This window comes from Sitophilus oryzae, unplaced genomic scaffold (genome assembly GCF_002938485.1).
Source record: "Sitophilus oryzae breed Bouriz unplaced genomic scaffold, Soryzae_2.0 scaffold_1442_pilon_pilon, whole genome shotgun sequence".
Classification (NCBI taxonomy): domain Eukaryota; kingdom Metazoa; phylum Arthropoda; class Insecta; order Coleoptera; family Curculionidae; genus Sitophilus; species Sitophilus oryzae.
In genome coordinates, this window is record NW_022146107.1 from 6,396,254 (window position 1) to 6,419,263 (window position 23,010).

The 23,010-nt window shown below is 31.2% G+C and overlaps 2 protein-coding genes across 7 annotated transcripts in view; one reads left to right on the plus strand and one right to left on the minus strand.

Annotated features, from left to right (window-relative positions):
* Positions 1-23,010, plus strand: part of LOC115877151 — a 57,322-nt gene that overhangs the window by 10,247 nt on the left and 24,065 nt on the right. The window contains exon 1 of one of the 5 annotated variants that reach the window (XM_030893307.1): positions 20,934-21,185. The exons of 2 other annotated variants lie outside the window; for them this stretch is intronic. The gene's annotated coding sequence lies outside the window, so the exon portion shown is untranslated. Of the gene's footprint in view, positions 1-20,933; positions 21,186-21,289; positions 21,313-23,010 lie in introns of those variants that run through there. 2 more of the 5 variants (XM_030893306.1, XM_030893308.1) reach the window with 2 other exon arrangements.
* Positions 11,696-23,005, minus strand: LOC115877152 (cuticle protein 19-like). Of its 2 annotated transcripts, XR_004049292.1 has the most exons (3): positions 22,102-23,005; positions 15,143-15,190; positions 11,932-12,012 (listed from the first exon to the last, which is right to left on the minus strand). XR_004049292.1 is itself a non-coding variant. In XM_030893309.1 (2 exons), the coding sequence occupies exons 1-2, from the start codon at positions 15,242-15,244 to the stop codon at positions 11,719-11,721; spliced, it is 396 nt and encodes a 131-aa protein (XP_030749169.1). In that variant the 5' UTR covers positions 15,245-15,329; the 3' UTR covers positions 11,696-11,718. The 2 variants fall into 2 exon arrangements, 1 of the variants encoding a protein (XP_030749169.1); XM_030893309.1 differs by lacking the exon at positions 22,102-23,005 and having other exon boundaries at positions 11,696-12,012; positions 15,143-15,329.

Genomic DNA, 23,010 nt, shown 5'->3' on the forward strand with positions numbered 1-23,010 from the left:
CATTTTGGTTGAAATCATATGGCATCTCCGCCGTTATTAGTGAAGATAGGGGGATGCGGTTTGTACAAACCTGCCCAACTTTTTTGTCAAACGGAAGATACTGTAAAGAAAATTTTCATAATATATACATACAGGGTGTTTCAAAAAACATGTGCCATCTCTAGTGGGGAGATTCCTCACGTAAAAATAAGATTTATTTTTCATTTCAACACAGGTCCGATTCTGCTTTGTTTCGTACCTACAGGGTCTTAATATTTTTTCAAATTATTATAATTTTTTTCCGAGTACTTTTAGCGTTTCGAATAAAACTTTGATGGTAAAAGTTAACCAAGGAGCCTTGGATAAATAGATTTGATCATCTAATGTTTTTGGGGTCATGACATGACTGGTTAAAAGATGTCCAAATCGTATTTTTTATAATATCTCATTCTTTTCAAATGGAACAAAAGTGGCTCATTAACATATTCGGAAAAAGCATTTTTTACGAAGAATTTGATACCACACACTTGGTATTTCGAGTAAAATTGTCGTTATGAACCACATGTTACAATTTCAAACAAACCATATGCGAAAATGTCAAAAGTTGACATATGATATGTCATTCTATTATGAGTGTCATTTTCTATCGAATAAAGGCAGAAGGTGTCCTTTAAAAATAAAAAGTTGTTATCATTTCCGGTGAAACATGAAGTGACCAAAAACAATTGAATACGTCAATAAATCCTAATTTATGTCATATATTAACATACCAAATCTCGTTTTTTATCTAAAAAAATAAAAAGTTATATGGGTGAGCCACTTTTGAGACGCACCCGGTATAAGAAATATAAATGTAATAATTTTAATTTTGGAGTGTAAAATTATCATAAAGAAATTAAATAAGAATTTAAATAAGAATCTTAAAAAACCTAAAAAATAAATTATTATAGAGCAGAAATCCAATTATTATAAATTTTTTTCGAGTACTTTTAGCGTTTCGAATGAAACTTTGATGGTAAAAGTGACTATAAATGCGACATATTTTAAAGCTAAAGTGTCGACTATTCACCAGGGACGTGTGTATGGTTATCACTGGAATATTTTTCTAAAAAATGCATGTACACCACTGACTTTTTTTCTCTTGTTAGCGAAATAGTGTAAGCAGTTTAATGCCGATCAAAAGTTATTGTCTCTTGATATTTTGTCGATTTTGGCCTCCTTGATGAGATAAACGTAATTTTATTAATTTGCCTTGATCCAAGCCTAATAACAACCTTTAAAAAAAATAATATCATTAACTTGCAAAAGTTTTAAATAAGTACTCATCGATTTCCCATCAAAAAATATGAAAAAAAGTTCCTATAAACATGGGTACGGAAATGCATAGAGTTACAGGATGTTAAAACTTTTTAAAATTAGGTTTGTTGTAATTATCTTAAATACCATAATAATAATATTTAATAATAAATTCGGTAAAATATATAATTTATTAATTTTGTTTTTATTTTATAAATTGTGATTAATAAAATTGCGTCTATCTTATCAAGGAGACTGAATTCGACAAAATATCAAGATATAACTTTTAATTGGCATTAAACGGCCTACACAATTTTCATATCAAAATAAAAAAGTCAGTGGCGCACATGCTTTTTTTTGAAAAATGTTCCAGTGATAAACCATATGCACGTCCCTGATGTATACGTCGACAGTTTTTTAGCATTAAAATATGTCGCACTTATAGTCATTTCTACCCTCAAAATTTCATTCGAATCACTAAAAGTACTTGGAAGAAAATTATAATAAATCGAAAGATTATTAAGATTTTAACACCCTGTAGCTACGAAACAAAGCACAATCGGACCTAAGTTGATGTGAAAAATAACTTTTATTTTTACTTGAGGAATCTCCCCACGAAAGATGGCACATGTTTTTGAAACACCCTGTATTCTACTGCAAACAGAGCTGCAACAAGTCAGTTTCAAAGAGACTTAAAATCTTAAGTCTTAAGTATGGATCGAGGGTAAAAGTACTCTAACTTGTTGCAGCTCTGTATGCAGTCTTATATATTTACAATTCTAGTCCATATACAGGATAATTTAAATTAGATCCCGCCATTGGGATCTGGAAAACTATAGGATGGTTAAATTAGGACAAAGTTTTGCCATTAATGTGCCTAATAATATTCCGTTTAGAAATATTTAAAATTCGGAGTGGTTCCGGAGATATTCGAGATAAACCGAAAATTGATGATTTCGATTTTATATTTTTCTGACGTTATTTGACAAGTTATCCAAAAATTACAAGCACATTTTCATTGCCACTTTTTTCCAACTATACAACAGTGTTTTCCGATTTATCATACGACGTTTTGTCTTTTGACCATCATCATCAACTTTATGTTTCCTTAGTTTCCTAGGCGCCATATTAGAAGAATAAATCCCCAAATTGTATGACAAAAGTATATGTATAATAATATCACAGATAATATAAACAAGAAAGAAATAGTGAGGGAAATGTATAAAAAAGGAGAAAAATATTAAACAGCTCAGCCCTCAACAAGTGTGAGTGTGTGAGTCTGCACTGGTGTACACTAGTGTCACAGAATATCTAGCTACGCTAGATATTCTGTGCTGGTGTATACGGTTACGAGTTGTTGAGGGCTGAGCCGTTTAATCTTTTTCTTCTATAATAATATATCTACATTGTTAATTATAATTAAAACATATAAAAACAACAATTTACCACTATCACAGGACAATTGTTTAAAAGGTTTATAGTAGTTAATTATCTCAGATTTTATTTTTAGTTATGACTACGAATACACACACATCACAATCTTCACTTTCATCCATCTTTTGTTTAACATCTTGCAATGGATGGCCGCCGAACCGTTTCTTAGACTGTGATTTATTGTTTTGCGTCTTAATTAACATTTTCTCTTGTTAACTTACATTTAGTCACGTGTTGTGTAGACTCTGAATTACATTTTTGATTTCCCATAATAATATCTCTCTCACATTATTTATTTTTTTTAGTTTTGAGTATATCTTTTTTATCACCTTTTAATAATGTAATAATTGTAATATATGTTACCAAAATTTTGATCATTTATTGTAAAAATACATATTGCCAGATCCAGACATGCTAATAATTAATTATCATGTTATTGAACTATAATATTTTTCCTATAAAGTAAATGTACATAATAAGTAATTTTATTGTACCAACGAATGAACATATATAGCCATATTAGAGTAAAACCGTGGGTGTTTTCACTGAAATAATTATTCAATGACACCTTATTAAGATTTCAGGTACATACGTCATAGATTTCCACAAAAGGTATGCAGAAAATGCCACTCTGAGAGTCAGTGGAAATATGCGTTTATTTTATTTGTAGAAATGTGATTTTGGCAATCGAAATAGCTGCATAGAATACTACTTTTGAATTTTTGCCGACTAAATCAAATTAAGACTGCAAGTTTTTATATGATCGTTTTTTAAATTGGAGGGATTAGGAGAATGTTTTTATATTTTTCAATTTACCATCAATGTAAAAAGTCAATCACTTTTAACTTAAGTGCATTAGTTGTGGTAGATTACTCTTAACACCCATGGTGCCAATGTCATAAAATGACATGACTGAAAATTTTAGATACTCAAGGGATGCCGTTCAGAAGTTAAAAATTATACTTTTATTGACGTTTGTAGAAAAAAATGTTTTAATACACAATATAAATTTTAGAGTTTAAAAGGATATACGAAAATATTTAGCAGGCTTTATCTTTGTGGCAGTTGTTTCCGTCCTTCTTCATCTGCAAATCTGCAACAGTTTGAAGATTTTTAAGATTTTCCCTGCGCAGATGGTATCGAAGGCATTGTTCTTTTTTTATAAATTGGTCTAAGTTTATGCATCTTCTTAAATATCATGTTTTTAATTTTCTTCTTAAATTTTTTTATAATTTAATTGTGTTATTTCTTTTGTTAACATATTATATTTTGTGGTAGTTTCTATTGTTAGTTTTGTGAAATTTTTTTTAGTTCTCTTGGCTGTTCTGCTGATGTCTGATTTTCTTCTAAAGAATTATTTGTTTTTATTAATTGTCTTACGTTTAGTTCATTTATTTTTTGGTATACTTCTTCTGTTGGTGTTAGTATATCCGTATTAAATATAATTTTTAGAATTTTATTTTGTTGTCTGTGTAGCATATTTAAGTTTTTTTCTGTTTTATTATTATCCTAGATGAAAATAATACACTATAGGTATATTGGTTTCTTCATTTTTGATGGTATGATGTTTAAGTTTTAGAGTCATTATTTTCAGATTATTATTTAGGTTCACTTGTAAATTGTGATAAAACCAAATCAATTGTTAACCTAACCATATCAATACCAAAAAATATTGTTCGAACATATAGAAACCATAAAGCTGTGTAGCTTCAGTATTATAGTTCATCACTCATACAGCAGATATCCAGAGCGTAGATAAATAAATGCATCTGTAAAATACAGATGCATTTCACTAAATATCCGTTTATACCGGTTTAATTAAGAACACATGTGCCAGAAATACTAATTTCTGTTTGTAGTGCAGACTCGAAATAACTACGATATTTTATGGCCCTTTATTCAATATTTCATATATCTACGTATGTATTATATTTTTATTTTCTCCTCTCCTGTAGGATTATACATACAGAGAGACGCAGAATTCTATTATTTCCTATTAGACATTTTTACTCAAATCTTTTTACAAAGTACACTGGTTGATTCAAATATATTTTTACGCTAATGTTTTCGGTTTTTGAATTAAAAATTAAAAAAAAAATCTTTTATTTCTCAGTGATTTTGCTATAAAATTTCTATTCCTAAAGTACTGTAATGATATAATTTGGATGCCCAGTATGTGTCCCAGTAATTCTAAATTTTTGTTGTAGAAAAAAAATTTTGAAGAAAAAAAAAACAAAATACAAAATGCATGTTATTATTAAAAAAAAAAGAATAGCCAATCAATATTAATTTAAGTGCTTAACAAAATATTTGTTTATTTATATCTCACCCTGTATATACCTGGCACTCCGTTATTTTAGTATGATTAATTATAAAGAAGGCATTATCATTAAATGATTTCAACCAAAAAGCGTAACAATTCGCTGTATTTTAATTTTGAAATAGTTTTAGATGTGTAAGAAATTTAATTTAACAATGGCCATCAAAACCACTCGGTACAAATTATGACACGCTAATGTTTTTGGAACGGAAATTTTATTATATGTGAAAATTGTTATTTAGTTGTCTTGTTTTATTATAATAATAAAATAGCTGTAATGAACATGTTTCAAACTTTTCTAGGAAATTACTTCAAGATTTTTACTGAATGATGACGAATTGTTTTATGCAAAATTTCATGATTTTATAACTTTTTAACCAATAATACTACGTTACATACTATTTAGTATATACAGCATACTTACACCCTGTCATAATAACTCTTGTAAAGCATAATGAAAATTTATTAAGAACATTTTATCACAAAAAGTGATTTTGAACATGTATCTTTTAAATTAAATGAGCATAGATTTATCACGATTGTCCGATATCCAGTTAATGTCGACATTACCCTGTTAATCTCGAGAATAACACAAAACAAAGCAACCAAAAACATTAGTAACATATACATAATATCTTATTTGGCCATTTGGTGTAGCCTATTATTCCAAAGTTTACAGAATAATTTTGTAAGTTTTAGTTATACCAAGAGTAAATATAACAGTCATTTTTTTTATGTTCTACTTTTTATTTTGCGTCTATATGTACCAATTTTTATATATTCTACTATAAATACTATAAATTTTCATACTTTGTAGAAGAAGATAGTGTCCTGCTAAAAACCCCGTGACAATCCGAAGATTCTTCTTAATTAAATCAACGAAAATCTTTGATTTTTCTCGGTCTAAGTCCTGAGAAATTTCTTCGAATGTCTTAGACCGTTGGAGGATTCTCATTCCAGGTTACGAACGGAGTTTTCCAAGTTCTTGAGTTCTGCTTTAAGTTAGTTTCTACCTTGCAAGCTGAACGGTTCTGGTCCAGTTAGTGTAGGGTTACCAGATGAAAACTTTTCCACCCCGGGCAAACCTTCCCAAAAATCCAAACAAAATCCGGACATTATAATTTTTACCGATGTAAGAGCAAAAATAGTATATTGTTTGATTAGGAGTAAAAATAATACTTTTTGTGGCGAGGCTGTAGGATTGGCATACAGACGAGGTACAAAAATCATTTTTACTCCAAATACCGTATGATCGAATAAAAACGGCGTCAGCGATGGCCATGAAATGACGATCGATGACATTTCCCATATAATTTTACATATAAAATGACAGCGATATTCATTTCATACCCATCGCTGGCGCCGTTTTTATTCGATCATACGGTACAACTCGCTTTTTTTTCAAACACCACAAATAATGCTATAAACAAATAAAAATCAGCCCGGACCTATCCGGATGTAGTGAAAATCCGGACATATCCGGATTAATCCGGGCGTCTATTAACCCCTAAGTTAGTGGAGTGTCTGCTCTTTTTCTAGCTAGAACGTCTGCTTTTTCATTACCTTCTATCCCTTGGTGGGCTAGCATCCAAAGTAGGAGAACTTTAATTTCTTTGCCTAATTTGTTCAGCTTCTCTGGGCGTTCTTTGACCAACTTCTGTTTAGGAAGTTTTGGAAGAAAAAGAATGTTTTGGAAGCGTCGGTATACCACGTTATGATACGGTTTTTTAACTGCCGAGCAAACGTTTCTCTCTTTCAATTCTTTGTGTTGCTCGATATACTAGGTTGGAGGTGTTTCTCAGAATTGTACATTCTTGGTACATCATCTACTGGAAGTTGGAGGGGTGGAATTTTCTTTTTGAGGTTATTCTAAACTCCTAAATATACTTTTTATAAATGCACTTTGATTTGCATTGATGCAACGTGATTTTCATATACTAATATTTTTTTGAGAATTTGTCCAAAAGTTTCAACACCACAATATCAATCCAAAAAGTTTTACAGTTTTGTCAAATGCTGATGTAAACAAATTTTTTATAGCTCTGTTAGTTTCTGAGCTACCGGATATTTTAGAAAAGTTTGCTATTTGGGACACCTCCCGTAAATCCGTTATTGTGAAAGGTATCGAAAAAGTGAAAACAGTTTCTTTTCGGTAGAGTACAGTGGCGTAGGCTGTTTGTCTATGGTAAAAATATTTTTGAAGATATGGACCGTGCAGGCACAGGATTAGTCAACGATATAGCTCATCGATTCCCTAGAACTTTTCAATTTAACATTTTTTCAAAATATTTAAAACAAATAAAATAATGAACTTCAGTCTATTGTTGACTCACCCTGTACAAAGTTATTCATGATATAAATATATCCGAATGACAGTTCAATATCCAGGTATATGTGACAACAGGTAGAGTTTATAACGATGCCGAAAATATATTCTTACTCAGCGACTGTTGGCGCCAATCGGGCGAATGTTCCGGTGTTAATGGGTCCAAATTTAAAACAGAACTGCTAGCGGGCTGAAGAAACAAGTTTGCGAAAATATACAGAGTGATAATTTGAAAAGTAGCAGTCGCAATTGTTTTATAGGGAAAAAATACTAGCATCAGGAATCAGGAATATTTCAAATTATACATTAGGAAATAAAATAAAATAATTTATCAAATTATGTTTGATTAAATTTTATTTAATAGCTCTACAATGTTGATTATTTTAATACACTTCATTCAAATTCTTATTAGTTACTATCTACTTACCATTTTTTTAAGTAACAGTTGTGAGTTAGGGTTCAGAATCGGAAAATCCCGGTACCAAAGGTTCAAATTTCCGGTTCTTTTGAGACACCAAAGAACCGGGACTCGAAATTATTAATTCCCTGTTCTTTCGGTACTTTTGGGACTCCGTAATCATAATTAAAAACATATTTTTTGTTACCTGTGAAAGACTTTCTAGCGGTCGAAATCAAACTCTTCTAAATAAGTAGTGATGCTATATGCTATCTCTATACTGTTCTTACTTCTGAAGTGATTTTGAAGTTTCTATAATGTTTATTAGCAATTATTGAAATTTAAATATGTTATTTTATTATTTAGTATAATATTTCTAGATGTATTAGTTATATTTTTTGTGTTATGTTTTTATAGGCATTTGCATCTTTAATTGAAAATGTTAAGTTTTTTTTTCTAATTTAGTTAAGTTGGTTTCGAGATTGGTTGATGTTGTTTGATGTAATTTTTAAGCTACCTATGTGTTTTCTTTTTTTTTCGCTTGTGTTCATTATTTGTGTTCATGTATACTTTCTCATGACTTAAAAATTTCATATTATTTTCATTTGAAACTCAATTTTTTATAGGTTTTACTTTTGAGAACCATCCCTTGCTTGCTAATTGACGAACAGACCCGTTCCTGGGGTATCTGGCGCTTACATGCAGCATTCTGTGGTGCGCCCTTTTTGTATTTAAATCAATTATATATTTTAATCTTAATCTCCAAAATTTAAAGAATTTATATTCTGCGACAAACGGGCAATTTGTAATTGGAAATGTAAAAAAAATCTAATTAAAGTATAAAAATATTTATTAAATAAAGAAAACAAACAAAACCACAAAAATATTTAGTAACAAAAATAGTACCCTAAAGAAAAAAACTGACCCATTTTAAATGAAATACATAAAAACAATAAACTAAAAATCGGAAATAATATACATGTACTGATTTCTTTCGAAAATAGACAACTATGAAACTATGATCCCTTCCCCGATAAAAACGGTACATTGTAAGACAGGAAATTGTAGAGAGAAACAAGCCCTATAACATAGGATACAACATTTTAATGAACAGTGCTTTCCATAAAATGAATAAAATGAAAAATATACGAAATACTATACATGTACTGATTTCTTTCGAAAATCGACAACTATGAAACTATGATCCCTTCCCCGACACAAACAGTAATTTGTGTGACAGAAAATTGTAGAGAGAAACAAGCCCTATAACATAGGATACAACATTTTAATGAACAGTGCTTTCAATAAAATGAATAAAATGAAAAATATACGAAATACTATACATGTACTGATTTCTTTCGAAAATCGACAACTATGAAACTATGATCCCTTCCTCGACACAAACAGTAATTTGTGAGACAGAAAATTGTAGAGAGAAACAAGCCCTATAACATAGGATACAACATTTTAATGAACAGTGCTTTCCATAAAATGAATAAAATGAAAAATATACGAAATGTACTGATTTCTTTCGAAAATCGACAACTATGAAACTATGATCCCTTCCCCGACACAAACAGTAATTTGTGTGACAGAAAATTGTAGAGAGAAACAAGCCCTATAACATAGGATACAACATTTTAATGAACAGTGCTTTCCATAAAATGAATAAAATGAAAAATATACGAAATACTATACATGTACTGATTTCTTTCGAAAATCGACAACTATGAAACTATGATCCCTTCCTCGACACAAACAGTAATTTGTGAGACAGAAAATTGTAGAGAGAAACAAGCCCTATAACATAGGATACAACATTTTAATGAACAGTGCTTTCCATAAAATGAATAAAATGAAAAATATACGAAATGTACTGATTTCTTTCGAAAATCGACAACTATGAAACTATGATCCCTTCCCCGACACAAACAGTAATTTGTGTGACAGAAAATTGTAGAGAGAAACAAGCCCTATAACATAGGATACAACATTTTAATGAACAGTGCTTTCCATAAAATGAATAAAATGAAAAATATACGAAATACTATACATGTACTGATTTCTTTCGAAAATCGACAACTATGAAACTATGATCCCTTCCCCGACACAAACAGTAATTTGTGTGACAGAAAATTGTAGAGAGAAACAAGCCCTATAACATAGGATACAACATTTTAATGAACAGTGCTTTCCATAAAATGAATAAAATGAAAAATATACGAAATACTATACATGTACTGATTTCTTTCGAAAATCGACAACTATGAAACTATGATCCCTTCCTCGACACAAACAGTAATTTGTGAGACAGAAAATTGTAGAGAGAAACAAGCCCTATAACATAGGATACAACATTTTAATGAACAGTGCTTTCCATAAAATGAATAAAATGAAAAATATACGAAATGTACTGATTTCTTTCGAAAATCGACAACTATGAAACTATGATCCCTTCCCCGACACAAACAGTAATTTGTGTGACAGGAAATTGTAGAGAGAAACAAGCCTTATAACATAGGATACAACATTTTAATAAACAGTGCTTTCCATAAAATCAATAAAATGAAAAATATACGAAATAATATACATGTACTGATTTCTTTCGAAAATCGACAACTATGAAACTAATCAATAAAATGAAAAATATACGAAATAATATACATGTACTGATTTCTTTCGAAAATCGACAACTGTGAAACTATGATCCCTTCCCCGACACAAACGGTACATTGTGAGACAGGAAATTGTAGAGAGAAACAAGCCCTATAACATAGGATACAACATTTTAATGAACAATGCTAAATAAATAAAATGATTAAAATGAATAAAATGAAAAATAAATAGATGAGATCAATATGTTGCCGACAGATTGCCCTAGACTTGTTTATTCGGTGCGGCCAACGCCAAAAAGACGCTAAGCAAACTTTATCCTATGTTTAAGTATTTGTTTATTGGCAAGAAAGCGTATCGGTTTTTTGTTACAAAGTACTGATTGACCCTTCGATTTTGCGCCCTCAAAATGTTGCGCCTACGTGCGTGCACGCACTGCACGCTCGCCAGGAACGGTCCTGTTAATGAACTCCACAATCATTGAACGAAAATATTTTAGTACGGTTCTGGAAACTCTAATTAATACTGCCAGTTAGGGTTCAGATCTTTTTGGCCATCACCAGAACCGGGCCTCGCTAACAATAATTAAAAAATTATTTTTTTGTTACGCGAGAAAGTCCTTTGATACTTTCTAGCGGTCGAAATCAAACTCTTCTAAATAAGTAATGATGCTATTTCTTATTGTTATTTCTTCTTTTCGCATTTGATATTCCTATAATATTTATTATGTTATGTTTTAATAGATATTTGCATTTTTAATTCATTATTTTAGGTCTTTTGTCTCAAATCAGTTAAGTTGGTTTATGTTGTTTGATGTGAAATTTAAGTTACCTATACTTTTTTCTTTATTTGTGTTCATGTTAATTTTTTCATGACTGATAATTTGATATTATTTTTGATCCTTTATAATTTGATATTATTTTCATTAAAAATCTCAATTTTTTATCCAATTTACTATGAAACACCATCCCTTGCTTTCTGATTGATAAACTGCATCACCATTGAACAAAAATTACTCAGTACCTAAAGTACCGAAAAAACCGGGAAATCCCGGTTCCTAAGAGGGGCGGAACGAAATTCCCGGTTCCGAAAAACAGCTTCGGTTCCGGAAACCCTATTATGAGTGTGTTTTATCTGTCATTAAATATTAATAATAATCCCTCTCTATTAAGTGTTTTAGCCAGTATCATTAGAAGTGAAGTCACTGAAGTTTATGTTGCCATGTAAAAAAAAATAAATAAACTTTACTATTCCATTACTTTATTTTATAACTAAATATATAAAAGTATCAAATATAATAATCAAGAATATAAATAAATAAAAACATCGGGATATTCATCTTTAGCATTCTTTTTATCTACCCGATCCATGTCCCCAGTGGGTTACTCCCACATAGCTGGTACCACCAACACCTCCATGGCTGTGTTTACCGTAATGTGCTGGATGTTGGGCATGTCCTACACGGCGTACCACCGCTTGGAAACCGGTGTGAGGTCCAGAAGTATATTCCACGATCCTTTTAGTACCGTCGGCTTCGTGGAAGGAGTAGCCCCCTTTGACATCATCGTGGTTACGGTGCTCGAACTGGTCTTTGACGTCGTGAGTGTGAGGGTCGTGAACGCCATATTCGAAATGATAATGGGGGACCTATAAAAATCAAAATAAAAATAGAAATCAGGGAACATTAGCATTTGCGTTTCAGTCATACAGTGATGAAGCTTTGTTCTCATGTGACTTCTCTTGGCTAATAACTGAAACTTGGCTAAATAAAATCTGTCAAATCAGTCCAAATAGATAATTATTTTTTAATAAAAATATAAAATATGGGAGTAAGATCAGAACTAAAACTATAGATATGATATAAGCTATTTATGATATAAGCGTTAAAAATGTATTTTATTTTGTAAGAAGTAGTATTGATGAGCGAGACTGGTCTTGCTCTTGCGGTCTTGCTCTTGGTCTTGCATAAATGGTAAGACCTAGACCAAGACTAGTGTTTGATCTGCAAGGCTAAGGCCAAGACAGACCAGTATAAAATTTCCACACAGTGATGCCTACTCGTGGAAAATTTCCCGATTCGTGGGAAATTGCAAGATCCAGAGAGAAAAGGGAAATTTAAACCCATATTCGTGGGAAATTTTAAAGTTCATGTATTATTCGTAAAAAGTAGTGATTGTATACGCATTCAGCAAACTGAATAAATTGAACCTTTTATAATATACCACTCAACAATTATCGAATACTTTCTAAAAAATATATTAATTTGAAAAACAAGACACTTTGAATTCCCTGACCTACAGTTTTAAATAGTTTGGATACTGCAAAGGGAAATTCGAAACAATAAGCCTACGCGTTAACCTGTAATTTTTAGTCGGCCGACTATTTAATTGCAAAAGTGAATGTACTTATGGAGCCGATCAGCCGACTATCTGATTGCATGTGAACGCAGCTCCATAGGAATATATTGGTTACATATATGCAACTAAATAGTCGGCCGATTAAAAATCGCATGTCAGCGTATAGCCTAAGGCTATGCAATATCAAATATTGGGCCGATCGGCTCCACAAAAGTGTTTTATTATATATATATATATATATATATATAATATATATATATATATATATATATATATATATATATATATATATATATATATATATATATATATATATATATATATATATATATATATATATATATATATATATATATATATATAAACGGGATTTGGTTTAAGTATTTAATACTCATTTCCAACTACAGCCTATTGCTGCCTTCCCGTTACTCTACGCCACACATCTCGATTTAGAGCGTCATCAGCTTCTAGGTTACGAGCTTCCATTGCTTCCTGTAACTGTTCCGTTCCAGGATTTTCTAGGTCTACCTCTCTTTCTTCTGCCCTGGGGAGCCCATTGAAAAACTCTTTTTGGCCTCCTGTTCTCCGGCATACGCAGAACATGTCCAAACCATTTTAAGCTGGATTTTCGATTCGATCCAGTACTGTCTCCTCCGATGCATTCATGATACGCCTGACTTCGATGTTTGTCTTTTTTCCATCCTAGATATACCTGCACTTCTTCTAAGGTAGTCCATTTCAACAACTTGATTTTGCGCTCGCGTATGCACTCAGAGTCCATAGCTCTGAACCATAGCAAAGAACTGACTCCACCAATGTTCTTCCAAGTCTCTTTTTAGTTGTTGCAAACAAGTTTCGGTCCCATCAGAGGCTGTTAAGACATCCAATAACTTGTTTGCTCTTCTGAATTCGGGTTTGTATTTCTACTTTGCCCAAACCCTCGTTGTTGATAGTAGCACCCAGGTATTTAAATTTGTCTACTTGTTGAATCTGGACGTTATCATTAATGAAGACTTCAAAACAAGCGTTGGAATTGACAGCTAAGTATTCGGTCTTCTTTAGACTAACCTGAAGTCCCCATTTGTTGTATTCTTGATAAAGCCTCTTAGTCATGAACTCTAGGTCGTATGAGTCCTGCGCAATCACGACCTGATGTCTGCAAAGCTCAGGGTAAATAGTGTGTTGTCCTCAATGGGTATTCCCATACCTTGACATTTCGTCTTCCATTCCCTAAGGGCTACTTCGACGTAAGCGTTGAAGATCAGTGGAAATAAGCTGCATCCTTGTCGCAACCCTTTTGTGGTGTTAATTGGATTGGATATTGGCGTACTCTAATTATCCTAAAAAAACTCACAAGAGAAAGGCAGAAAAAGGCAAGCTTCATTTAGAAATATGATACCTTACTTGGAAAACCTCATAAGCCCAATTTTTGGCAAACGTTATATTTATAGCCTATTTCGATAAAGACCTCAAAGTCTATTGTATTGTAATTTGAAATTGTTTTAATTAATTGGGGGGGAATAGAAAAAAGATTTTTGTTGATTTTGCGAATCTTGCGGTCTTGCATTTTTTCACCTTTATATGACAATATGACGTAAGAAATAACTTATTTGTTCAAAATTATTGTTTTAATTTTTTATAAATAGTGTGTTTCCGACTATTGCATAAAATTTTAAAGAAAGAAATGCTGATTCAGTATAATATATTCAAAAATAAAAAAAAAATCGTCAGACAAAAAATATTCTTATAACTAATAAGTTTCATTTGCATTAAATTACTAAAAATACTAACTATACAGCGTGTCCCATAAATAAGTGCAAGTATTTTACTGGTAGTATAGTTCAACCTTAGAAATGCCTATGAGAATTTTGTCGCGAAAAAAAATTTGGAAAATTCGAAATTTTTTGAAAAATTTTTTGGACATTTTTTATAGCCCTAACCCAATATAATTTGACATACAAAATGGCAGTGATCGGAGTCGGTCTATTATAATATGCCTTTTTTATACAAGATTGTTTGTCCGAATATATATATATATATATATATATATATATATATATATATATATATATATATATATATATATATATATATATATATATATATATATATATATATAGTTTTCATGTTAAAACGCTAGTAGGTAATAGCACAGATAACACATAATCTGTGGTAATAGTATAAATAATATGATTTGAATTTAATCCTTTTCTCCTAATAACGTGTTTATGCAAATTAAAATTGAAATGGTATATTTGCGATTTTGGTTCACCCTTTACATACTTTTAAAAGGAAACCGCAGATTGAACAATTTTGTATGAAAAAATTTTATTACTAAGCAATGACAACCTGAATTTGTTCGTAGCTATTTATTAAGTAGCACCCTGCATTAATATTAAAATAAAAAAGCAGAAACTTACATGGTGCTCGTACGCTGCAGCCACGGCCACAAATGCCAAGAAGTAAACCTGAAAAATAATAGAACAAAATACATTCGGGTTAATTGAATGTGAATCTCTCATAATTTAGAAGAAAATCATACCGAGAAAGAGTTCATACTGTTATTGTTCTTTGGACCAACTGATAAATGGTACTATTCACTATCAAAATCAGACTTTATATATATTAGGCCAAAATATGTTATGCCCATATTCTAAGTCAATATTGATTTAGGCATAAAAAATGTTATATAAGTACCAAGGAGTATCTGAAACATACTTTTGAAATTTGTTAATTTAACGCACTCTTAAGCTCAGCTCATTTTTTTTCCTAATCGATTAAATTGCTTTTGAAATACTAATCTAATAGACCTAATATTATTTTAGAAGGATATTGATATTAGTTTGTTGAACATTATATTTTTTTATTAATAACATTTTAAATATTTTAAGTGATTATTTTTTTTATGTAATAAATTATTTACTAAAATTTAATAGATTTGAATTGTAGAATTACAAAATATTAAACTGATTAATAAATTATACCGCACGATAAAAAAAACAGCGTCAAAGACCGCCGGAGAATGACAGTCAATGATAATTTTGGTAAGGTCAATCTCACTTGTCAACAATTAAAACTAATTTTATAAAGATCAAAAAAGAATAGAACCGCTGATCGAGAGAATTAGGAAGATACGCTAACTAATGGGCTAATTCGTATTTTAACAAGGCTGATTTGATTTCCCCTTACGTCTCAAGTGCTGTACGGTGGAGACACCAATCCTTCTGCGACCTATGCTTAAAACACTTATTTTTTCTAATTCGGCCAGCGAGGGCATATCGAAAAGGGTGTGGAACTGAAAGCGACAGTGTTGCCATATTAAAATCTAATAATAAGTTTGAAGAAAATATCTTTGGATGAAAAATCCGCGTTTATGTATTGAAAATGTATTCGTGTTAAACATAGAATAAACAACAAAAATAAAAATTCTTTTATAGGTGCTGAATATGTCTGATAGGTGCTGAAAAAAATCGTTTAGGTGGCTTAGAAACGACAATTATTGACATTTATCATAATATTTTACATATGGGATAACAGCGATCTTCGTTTCCAAGCCAACTCTGACGCCGATCTTTGTTTATCCTATAATATTATATTAACTCATTTAATGATAGAAAATGCGAATTATTAACGTACTATACCAAAAAGCCGTAAATCTACGGATTTATCAGTAGTTCTGGCAACACCGACCGTCTCCAGCAACCACTCTGTCGACTGAAAGCAGAACTACGGTACAGTATTCTTTATCTGACTATCAGCGCGCAGCGGCGCAGAGCTAAACTAAATCTCGGACAGGCTGATGGTAACGCCAGCTACATCCCGGACAGGTTTTGTGCCACGAAATCGCCTATAAGGTTGCGCATCTTCTTATTTCTTCAATCAACGATAGAACGTTTCCAGACACAGAAATCTCTTTCTAAAAATTATTTTTTTCTCGCATTCTAAACTACACCCTTTAAGATTTTTTTATTCAATATAAAAATAAATTACAACCTTCTTAAGGCAAACTGGCAGTAAGCGCCATTAAAAAAATCCGGGCCAGTAATGATGTCTAGGGCTTAACATCGCAAAAATTATCATCGACTATCATTCCTCAGCCGTCTTTGACGTCGTTTTTTTCGATCGTATAGTACAATTTGACATATGTTCAATTAAATTTTGTTTCTATGTTTTGGATGTAGAACTTTTATAAATGTGCATGTTTAAAAAACTCAATCAAAATATGGAGTACTATACCGGGTGCGTCTCAAAAGTGGCTCACCCCTATAACTTTTTTATTTTTTCAGATAAAAAAACCAGATTTGGTATGTTAGTATATGACATAAATTAGGATTGATTGACGTATTCAATTGTTTTCGGTCACTTCCTGTTTCACCGAAAATGTCTACAACTTTGGATGTTTAAATGGCGCCCTCGGTATTTTTTTTACTTTACTGGATAAAAAATAAAATTCTGAATAGAATGACATATCATATGTCAACTTTTGACATTTTCGCATATGGTTTATTTGACATTATAACTTGCGGTTCGTAACGAAAATTTGACTCGAAATACCAAGTGTGTGGTATCAAATTATTCGTAAAAAAATGCTTTTTCCAAATATGCTAATGAGCCACCCTCGTTCCATTTGAAAAAATTGAGATATGATTAAAGATACGATTTGAGCATTTTTTAACGGGCCATTTTAAAGACACTAAAAACATTAGACGATCAAATCTATTTTTCCAAGGCTCCCTGATTAAGAATTAGCGTTTTTAACATAGCCATAGCACTCTAGATTGAATTTTAAAATACGATTTTTTATTAAGCGAGAATGTCAAAAGTTAACATATGATATGTCAGTCTATTTAGAATGTCATTTTCTATCGAATAAAATAAAAAATACCGAGGGTGCCATTTAAAAATCGAAAGTTGTAGTCATTTCCGGTGAAACAGGAAGTGACCAAAAACAATTGAATACGTCAACCAATCCTAATTTATGTCATATACTAACATACCAAATCTCGTTTTTTATCTGAAAAAATAAAAAACTTATAGGGGGTGAGCCACTTTTGAGATGCACCCGGTATTTATTAAGCATTTTAGAACTTTTACTTTTTTATATAAAATATTAATATAATATTCATTCTCAATAATTCTGATTAAGAAAATCCTATTGCATACAGGGTGGTCCGAACTGTATTCCGAAAACTTCGGTAGTATATTCTGCAGTTAAAAATAAATAAAAAACTTCGTCTAAATGTATGTCTTAAAATGCTTAGTTTCGAAGATACAGGGTGTAGAAGTTTCATATTTATTTCGATATTTTTTAAATAAATAAATGATTTCAATCTAATAATTATTTAGTCAACATGTTTAATTTGTGTCAATGATGATAGGTATTGATAATTTCGATTCCAAATATCCCGAGAACCATTACTTGTAGTAATTTTTATCTAGAGACCTTTTTACGTAAAAAACGTAGTGAATGTATATATTTTTACTCTGTAGTTTTATACAGGTACGGACAAAAAGTTATTACTCTTCAGAACGGTTAAAACACATGTAGGTGGCGCCCTCTACAAATAGGAGTCATATTGACATCGAAATCAAATTTCTCGTGTCAAAAAACTCCCAGACACCAATTTTTATCTAAATATTGACGTCACTTCAGAAATTATTTGAAAAAAATCGAAATAAGAATCCGAAACTAAGAATTTTAGGATATACATTTATAGGGACTTTTTTACTTATTTTTATATGCAGAATATTCTGCCAAAGTTTCCGGAATACAGTTCGGACCACCCTGTATAAAAAGCTTTTTTAGATATTTACTGAAATGGATATTTATTAGTCAAGTTTCTGCGTCTTTTAACTTTTATGTTTGTTTTCTTTAAATAAATCTCCTGTCTCAGGTCTGCCACTTGCAGTTATTTAGGAGGTCAGGGTTGCAGCACCAAATGAAAAAGGTCTATTTTTAAAAATGACCGAGCCTAAGTAATTGGGTTATAAGGCCAATTAATTGGTATGAAGCCTAAATGATTTGTTGCTTAAATTTATCTTATCAAATAGCAGATTTTTTCAGATTTATACACTATTAAAATGTAATACATAATTGTCAAATAATTCGCAATAAAACAATATGACTATAAATTTAATATGAAAACCTATTCCGTACAATATTTAAATGTAAATACTATTCCGTAAAGATTTATTAATTTTATAGATGCGATTATAATACCTCTTGTATTGACTAAAATATCTTCAAACATATGGTTCCCCTTCTATAAAATAGTAAAGTTAAAAAAAAAATCAGATATAGGTTTATCTAATATATTGTTATGTAGTTATTAAATAGGTACAACTTTATATTACCATATTCTACCTCTCGCCCTTATTTTAATTTTAATAATTACCCTTATTTTAATAAGGGTGAGACCTTATTTTAGTTAAATTATGATCTAGGATACTGTCATGGAGATATTGAAGAGTAAAGCCTCAAATAAGCCCCAAACTCACTATTCGTTGATGCGGTTCGTCGATGCGGTTCGTTAGTTTGGAAATTCGTCTGTTGTGTTTCTGATATTTCTTTTGATGGTTCGCCCAAAAACCCCGACATTTCGCCGAATCGCCGCATTGACGAACCGCATCGGCGAATAGTGATGCGCTGCGTATTCACTATGCTCTGATCCGTGCATTGTACGTGGATGATGTGGTTCGTCGATGCGATTCGTCCATGCGATATATCAATTCTGTTCTCCATTTTTTTAAACAATTCTAATCCTTCTTTAAGATTAAAAAAAGTGAGATAAGATTATTACTTCAAAATTTCTAAGATACAATTTTGATTATTTTTATTGTCTATAACATAGTTATTAAGTGTAATAGGTTAAGTAATGTTTATAAATATAAAGATATAAAAGCTATTAATATTTTTAAAATTAAGATGTACTGTTGGTGAGTAAAACATGTTATTTGTGCCTTAAAGTATAACAATCATTCTATTAAATAACCCTTAATTATTATTATACGCATAGACGGTGTAGTGGACGGTATACGCATAGTGGAAAAAATTTGAAAACAATACATTTGTAATTGAATCATAAAAAATATAGTCTTTATTTAGAGTACGTAATCGATCATCGATGTTAAGCACCGGTATGCGCGGCCATAATTGTATGGGTGTAATTTTTTTTGAACTTTTACTAATTTCTACAGGAGAGAACGGGGGTGGTGCAAATTTCGAATTGAGTTAACCATGTTATGTGAAGTAGGTATAGTATGAAAGGGCTTCATTGGCACAAGCTTAATAAACGTTCATTGCCCCGCGTGAGTTCATATTAATTCATGAAAATCCTTTATTAATCCTTTATTTTATTTTATTTTTTTTTCTTTGGTAAATAAGGGAGCCCCCTCCCCTTGTTAAATAGTTAAATAAGTCCCCTTATTTAACAAGGAAAAAAAAACATTTTTTTTTAAATAAAAAAAATATACAAGATTGTGAGGTTTGTGTCTCCTTCCCCTTATTAGAGGATTTCCATTAATGTTAGTATAACTACAATTTCTTATAAGTAATTATAGGTTTTGGACACTGAATTTCGGGAAAAGTTGGAAAAACTGCTAGACTGATCGGTTCCCGAACTATTTATAATATGTCGCAAAATAAAAACACTAAATCACCACAATACACCAAAACACTTTTACTTTTACACTGGACGCGCATTTTGCTAACCATGTTAGCATCATCAGCAGATGATTATAAACTCAGTTTATAAACTGGTGTGGTGATTTAGTGTTTTTATTTTGCTGTATAACACCAAAGGTTCCAACCCTCAACTGTAATAATATGTCTCTAGGACTTTGTAGAACCCTCGGGGGGCGAGTCCGACTCGCACTTGTCCGGTTTTTAAATTGTGTAAAGTATTAATTATGATCATGAAATTTGACAAAGCCGAGAGAAGTAGGTTCAGTATCTTTATTTGTATTTTTTATTAAACATATCTAACAATTTGCCGTTTTTTTCCCCACAAATGCATACTAACCGTGACATTATGATGGGCGTCCTTAATTCTCTTACGATTCCCTTTAAACAACCTACTCTCTGGGCTGCACTCTCCGCATCATTAATTCCTTGGTAAACAGTGCACCAAGGCTGGCCGCGGTCAAGGTTGTGCCCATAAAAGGCCGGCGAAGACGCCCACGATTTTACGTACTCTCCGTCAGCTCTTTTATTAATGCTACTCACACCAACCTTAACCCAAAATCGCCTGTCGAATATTATTTCTGTATAGTGTTTTCTCCTCATATCTAGTATCCCGTACGGTTCGGATTTCGTTGTAGTAGTGATTGATGTGTGCCGTTTTCATCCGTTCATCGTGTTTGAGGAATGTTTAGTGTTGTTATTCAACTACCGGACTTGCGTTGGAAGATTTGTATAAACTACGTGACGTCAAAGCTTTCATACTCGGTTCGTAGAAAAGCTAGGTATCGTCTTGTTAGAGTAAATATCGCGAGAATTTTTCTCCTTTCGACATTTCATATATTTTATGGTAATTTGTACAGGGTATCCCATTTTCGTGTGTTTTGCAGGATTTCTCCTTTATGAGTAGAGGTACAAAGATGCGGTTTTTACATTGTCCTAGCCCTCTTAGTTCCTGAAATACAGGGCGAATTAGAAATTGTTGCATTTTTTACTTTTCTTTATCTTGGTTCTTATAACTTGCGTATCGTAAGGTGAAAACTGATACGTCAGTTTTGCACGTTGTTGAATTCTGTGACGTAACTAGTTTTTCGCTGGGAGCAGTCATTTTTGAAATATCAGCCAAACCTATGTTTTTCTAAATGGGACATCCTGCATATTATTATTTTTTATTTTATTTGCCTCCCGACTTCAAATCTTGCTATATTACATCAATAATATTACAATATTTTATCAATAAATGAAAATGGTACACTTCTGCAAGAATTTTTTTTGCGAGTCTATGTTTAGAAACATTTCTAGAATGAAAAACAGAAACGTGTTTTCCTGTAACTGATTTCAGCTATTCTAAAGCTGAAAAAATTAAAATTATGCATTTTTGTTCAAAAATTTTTGTGACCTTCTATTTGGAAAGGCCTTCCAAGTACTAAATAAAGTATTTCTTAGATAACTGATTTCAGCGATTCTAAAGTTGAAAAACTGAAAATGATGCATTTCCGCAGAAAATTTGTGGCATACTATTCAAAAAGGCTTCGAAATACTAATTCTTCCTTATATAACCGATTTCAGCTAAACGAAAGTAGTCCTGATTTTAGCGATTCTAAAATTGAAAAACTCGAAAAGGGTGCATTTCCGCAGAATTTTTTTTATTACATACTATTCGAATAGGCATTCAAATACTAAAAAACAAATATTTCTTACCTAACAGATTTCAAGTAAACGAAAGTTGAGCCCTTTATTTAATTTAACCAAATAATTTTGCTTTCCATCGTATTATCTCAATAAATTACACTGAAAATGAACTTGTGCAACTTTTAGATAACACAACTGTCGATCCGATTTGTTGACATTTTTGATGCATTTCTGCAATAATTTTGTACACAGAAACTAGCGTGAAATAGCCAATAACCAAAATTTGACGTCGAATAAATTAGTTGATTGTAATTACTTAATTTAAACCGTTAAAAAGTTACATATTGCATTTTTTACCTTGTCTAAGAAAATATGTATAGATTATATTATATTTTTTAGAAACCTCATAAACACGGCAACTAAAATTTAAAAAATTATATATATACAGGGTGTCCCATTTACAAAAACGTAAGTTTGGAACTCATTTCGAAAATGATAGTTCTTCCTTTTATATTTACAGTCTTTAATAACTGTTCTGTCCTATTTGAAAAATGTACAGAAAATAAATCCTTTACAGCCTGTAGATCATTTTTTCCATAATACCACTAAACTATTTTTTTCTTCAGTATGTATAATTCATATTTACAAATTATGTTTGGCACGTATAAAGTAAATATGACATTAAAAAAATGAATCTTAAAATTATTTTTGGCAACAATAACATCAGTTTGACATTAAAAAATTGAATCTGAATGTGGATCAGGACCGAATTAATTTTCCAATTAATTTCTTATTTTCTTCTTTCATAACTTCAAAAGGAATTCGTACCAAAATGTTAATTTTAAGGAGTTCTTTAAAAAGTTTCAAACACATTTTTTATGTTCAAATTGACGATGCAACAGACTGTCGTGTTAGAAGAATACGTTTGATTAGTAGTAGATTTCATAATATTACTTTTTCTATATTTATATTATGATA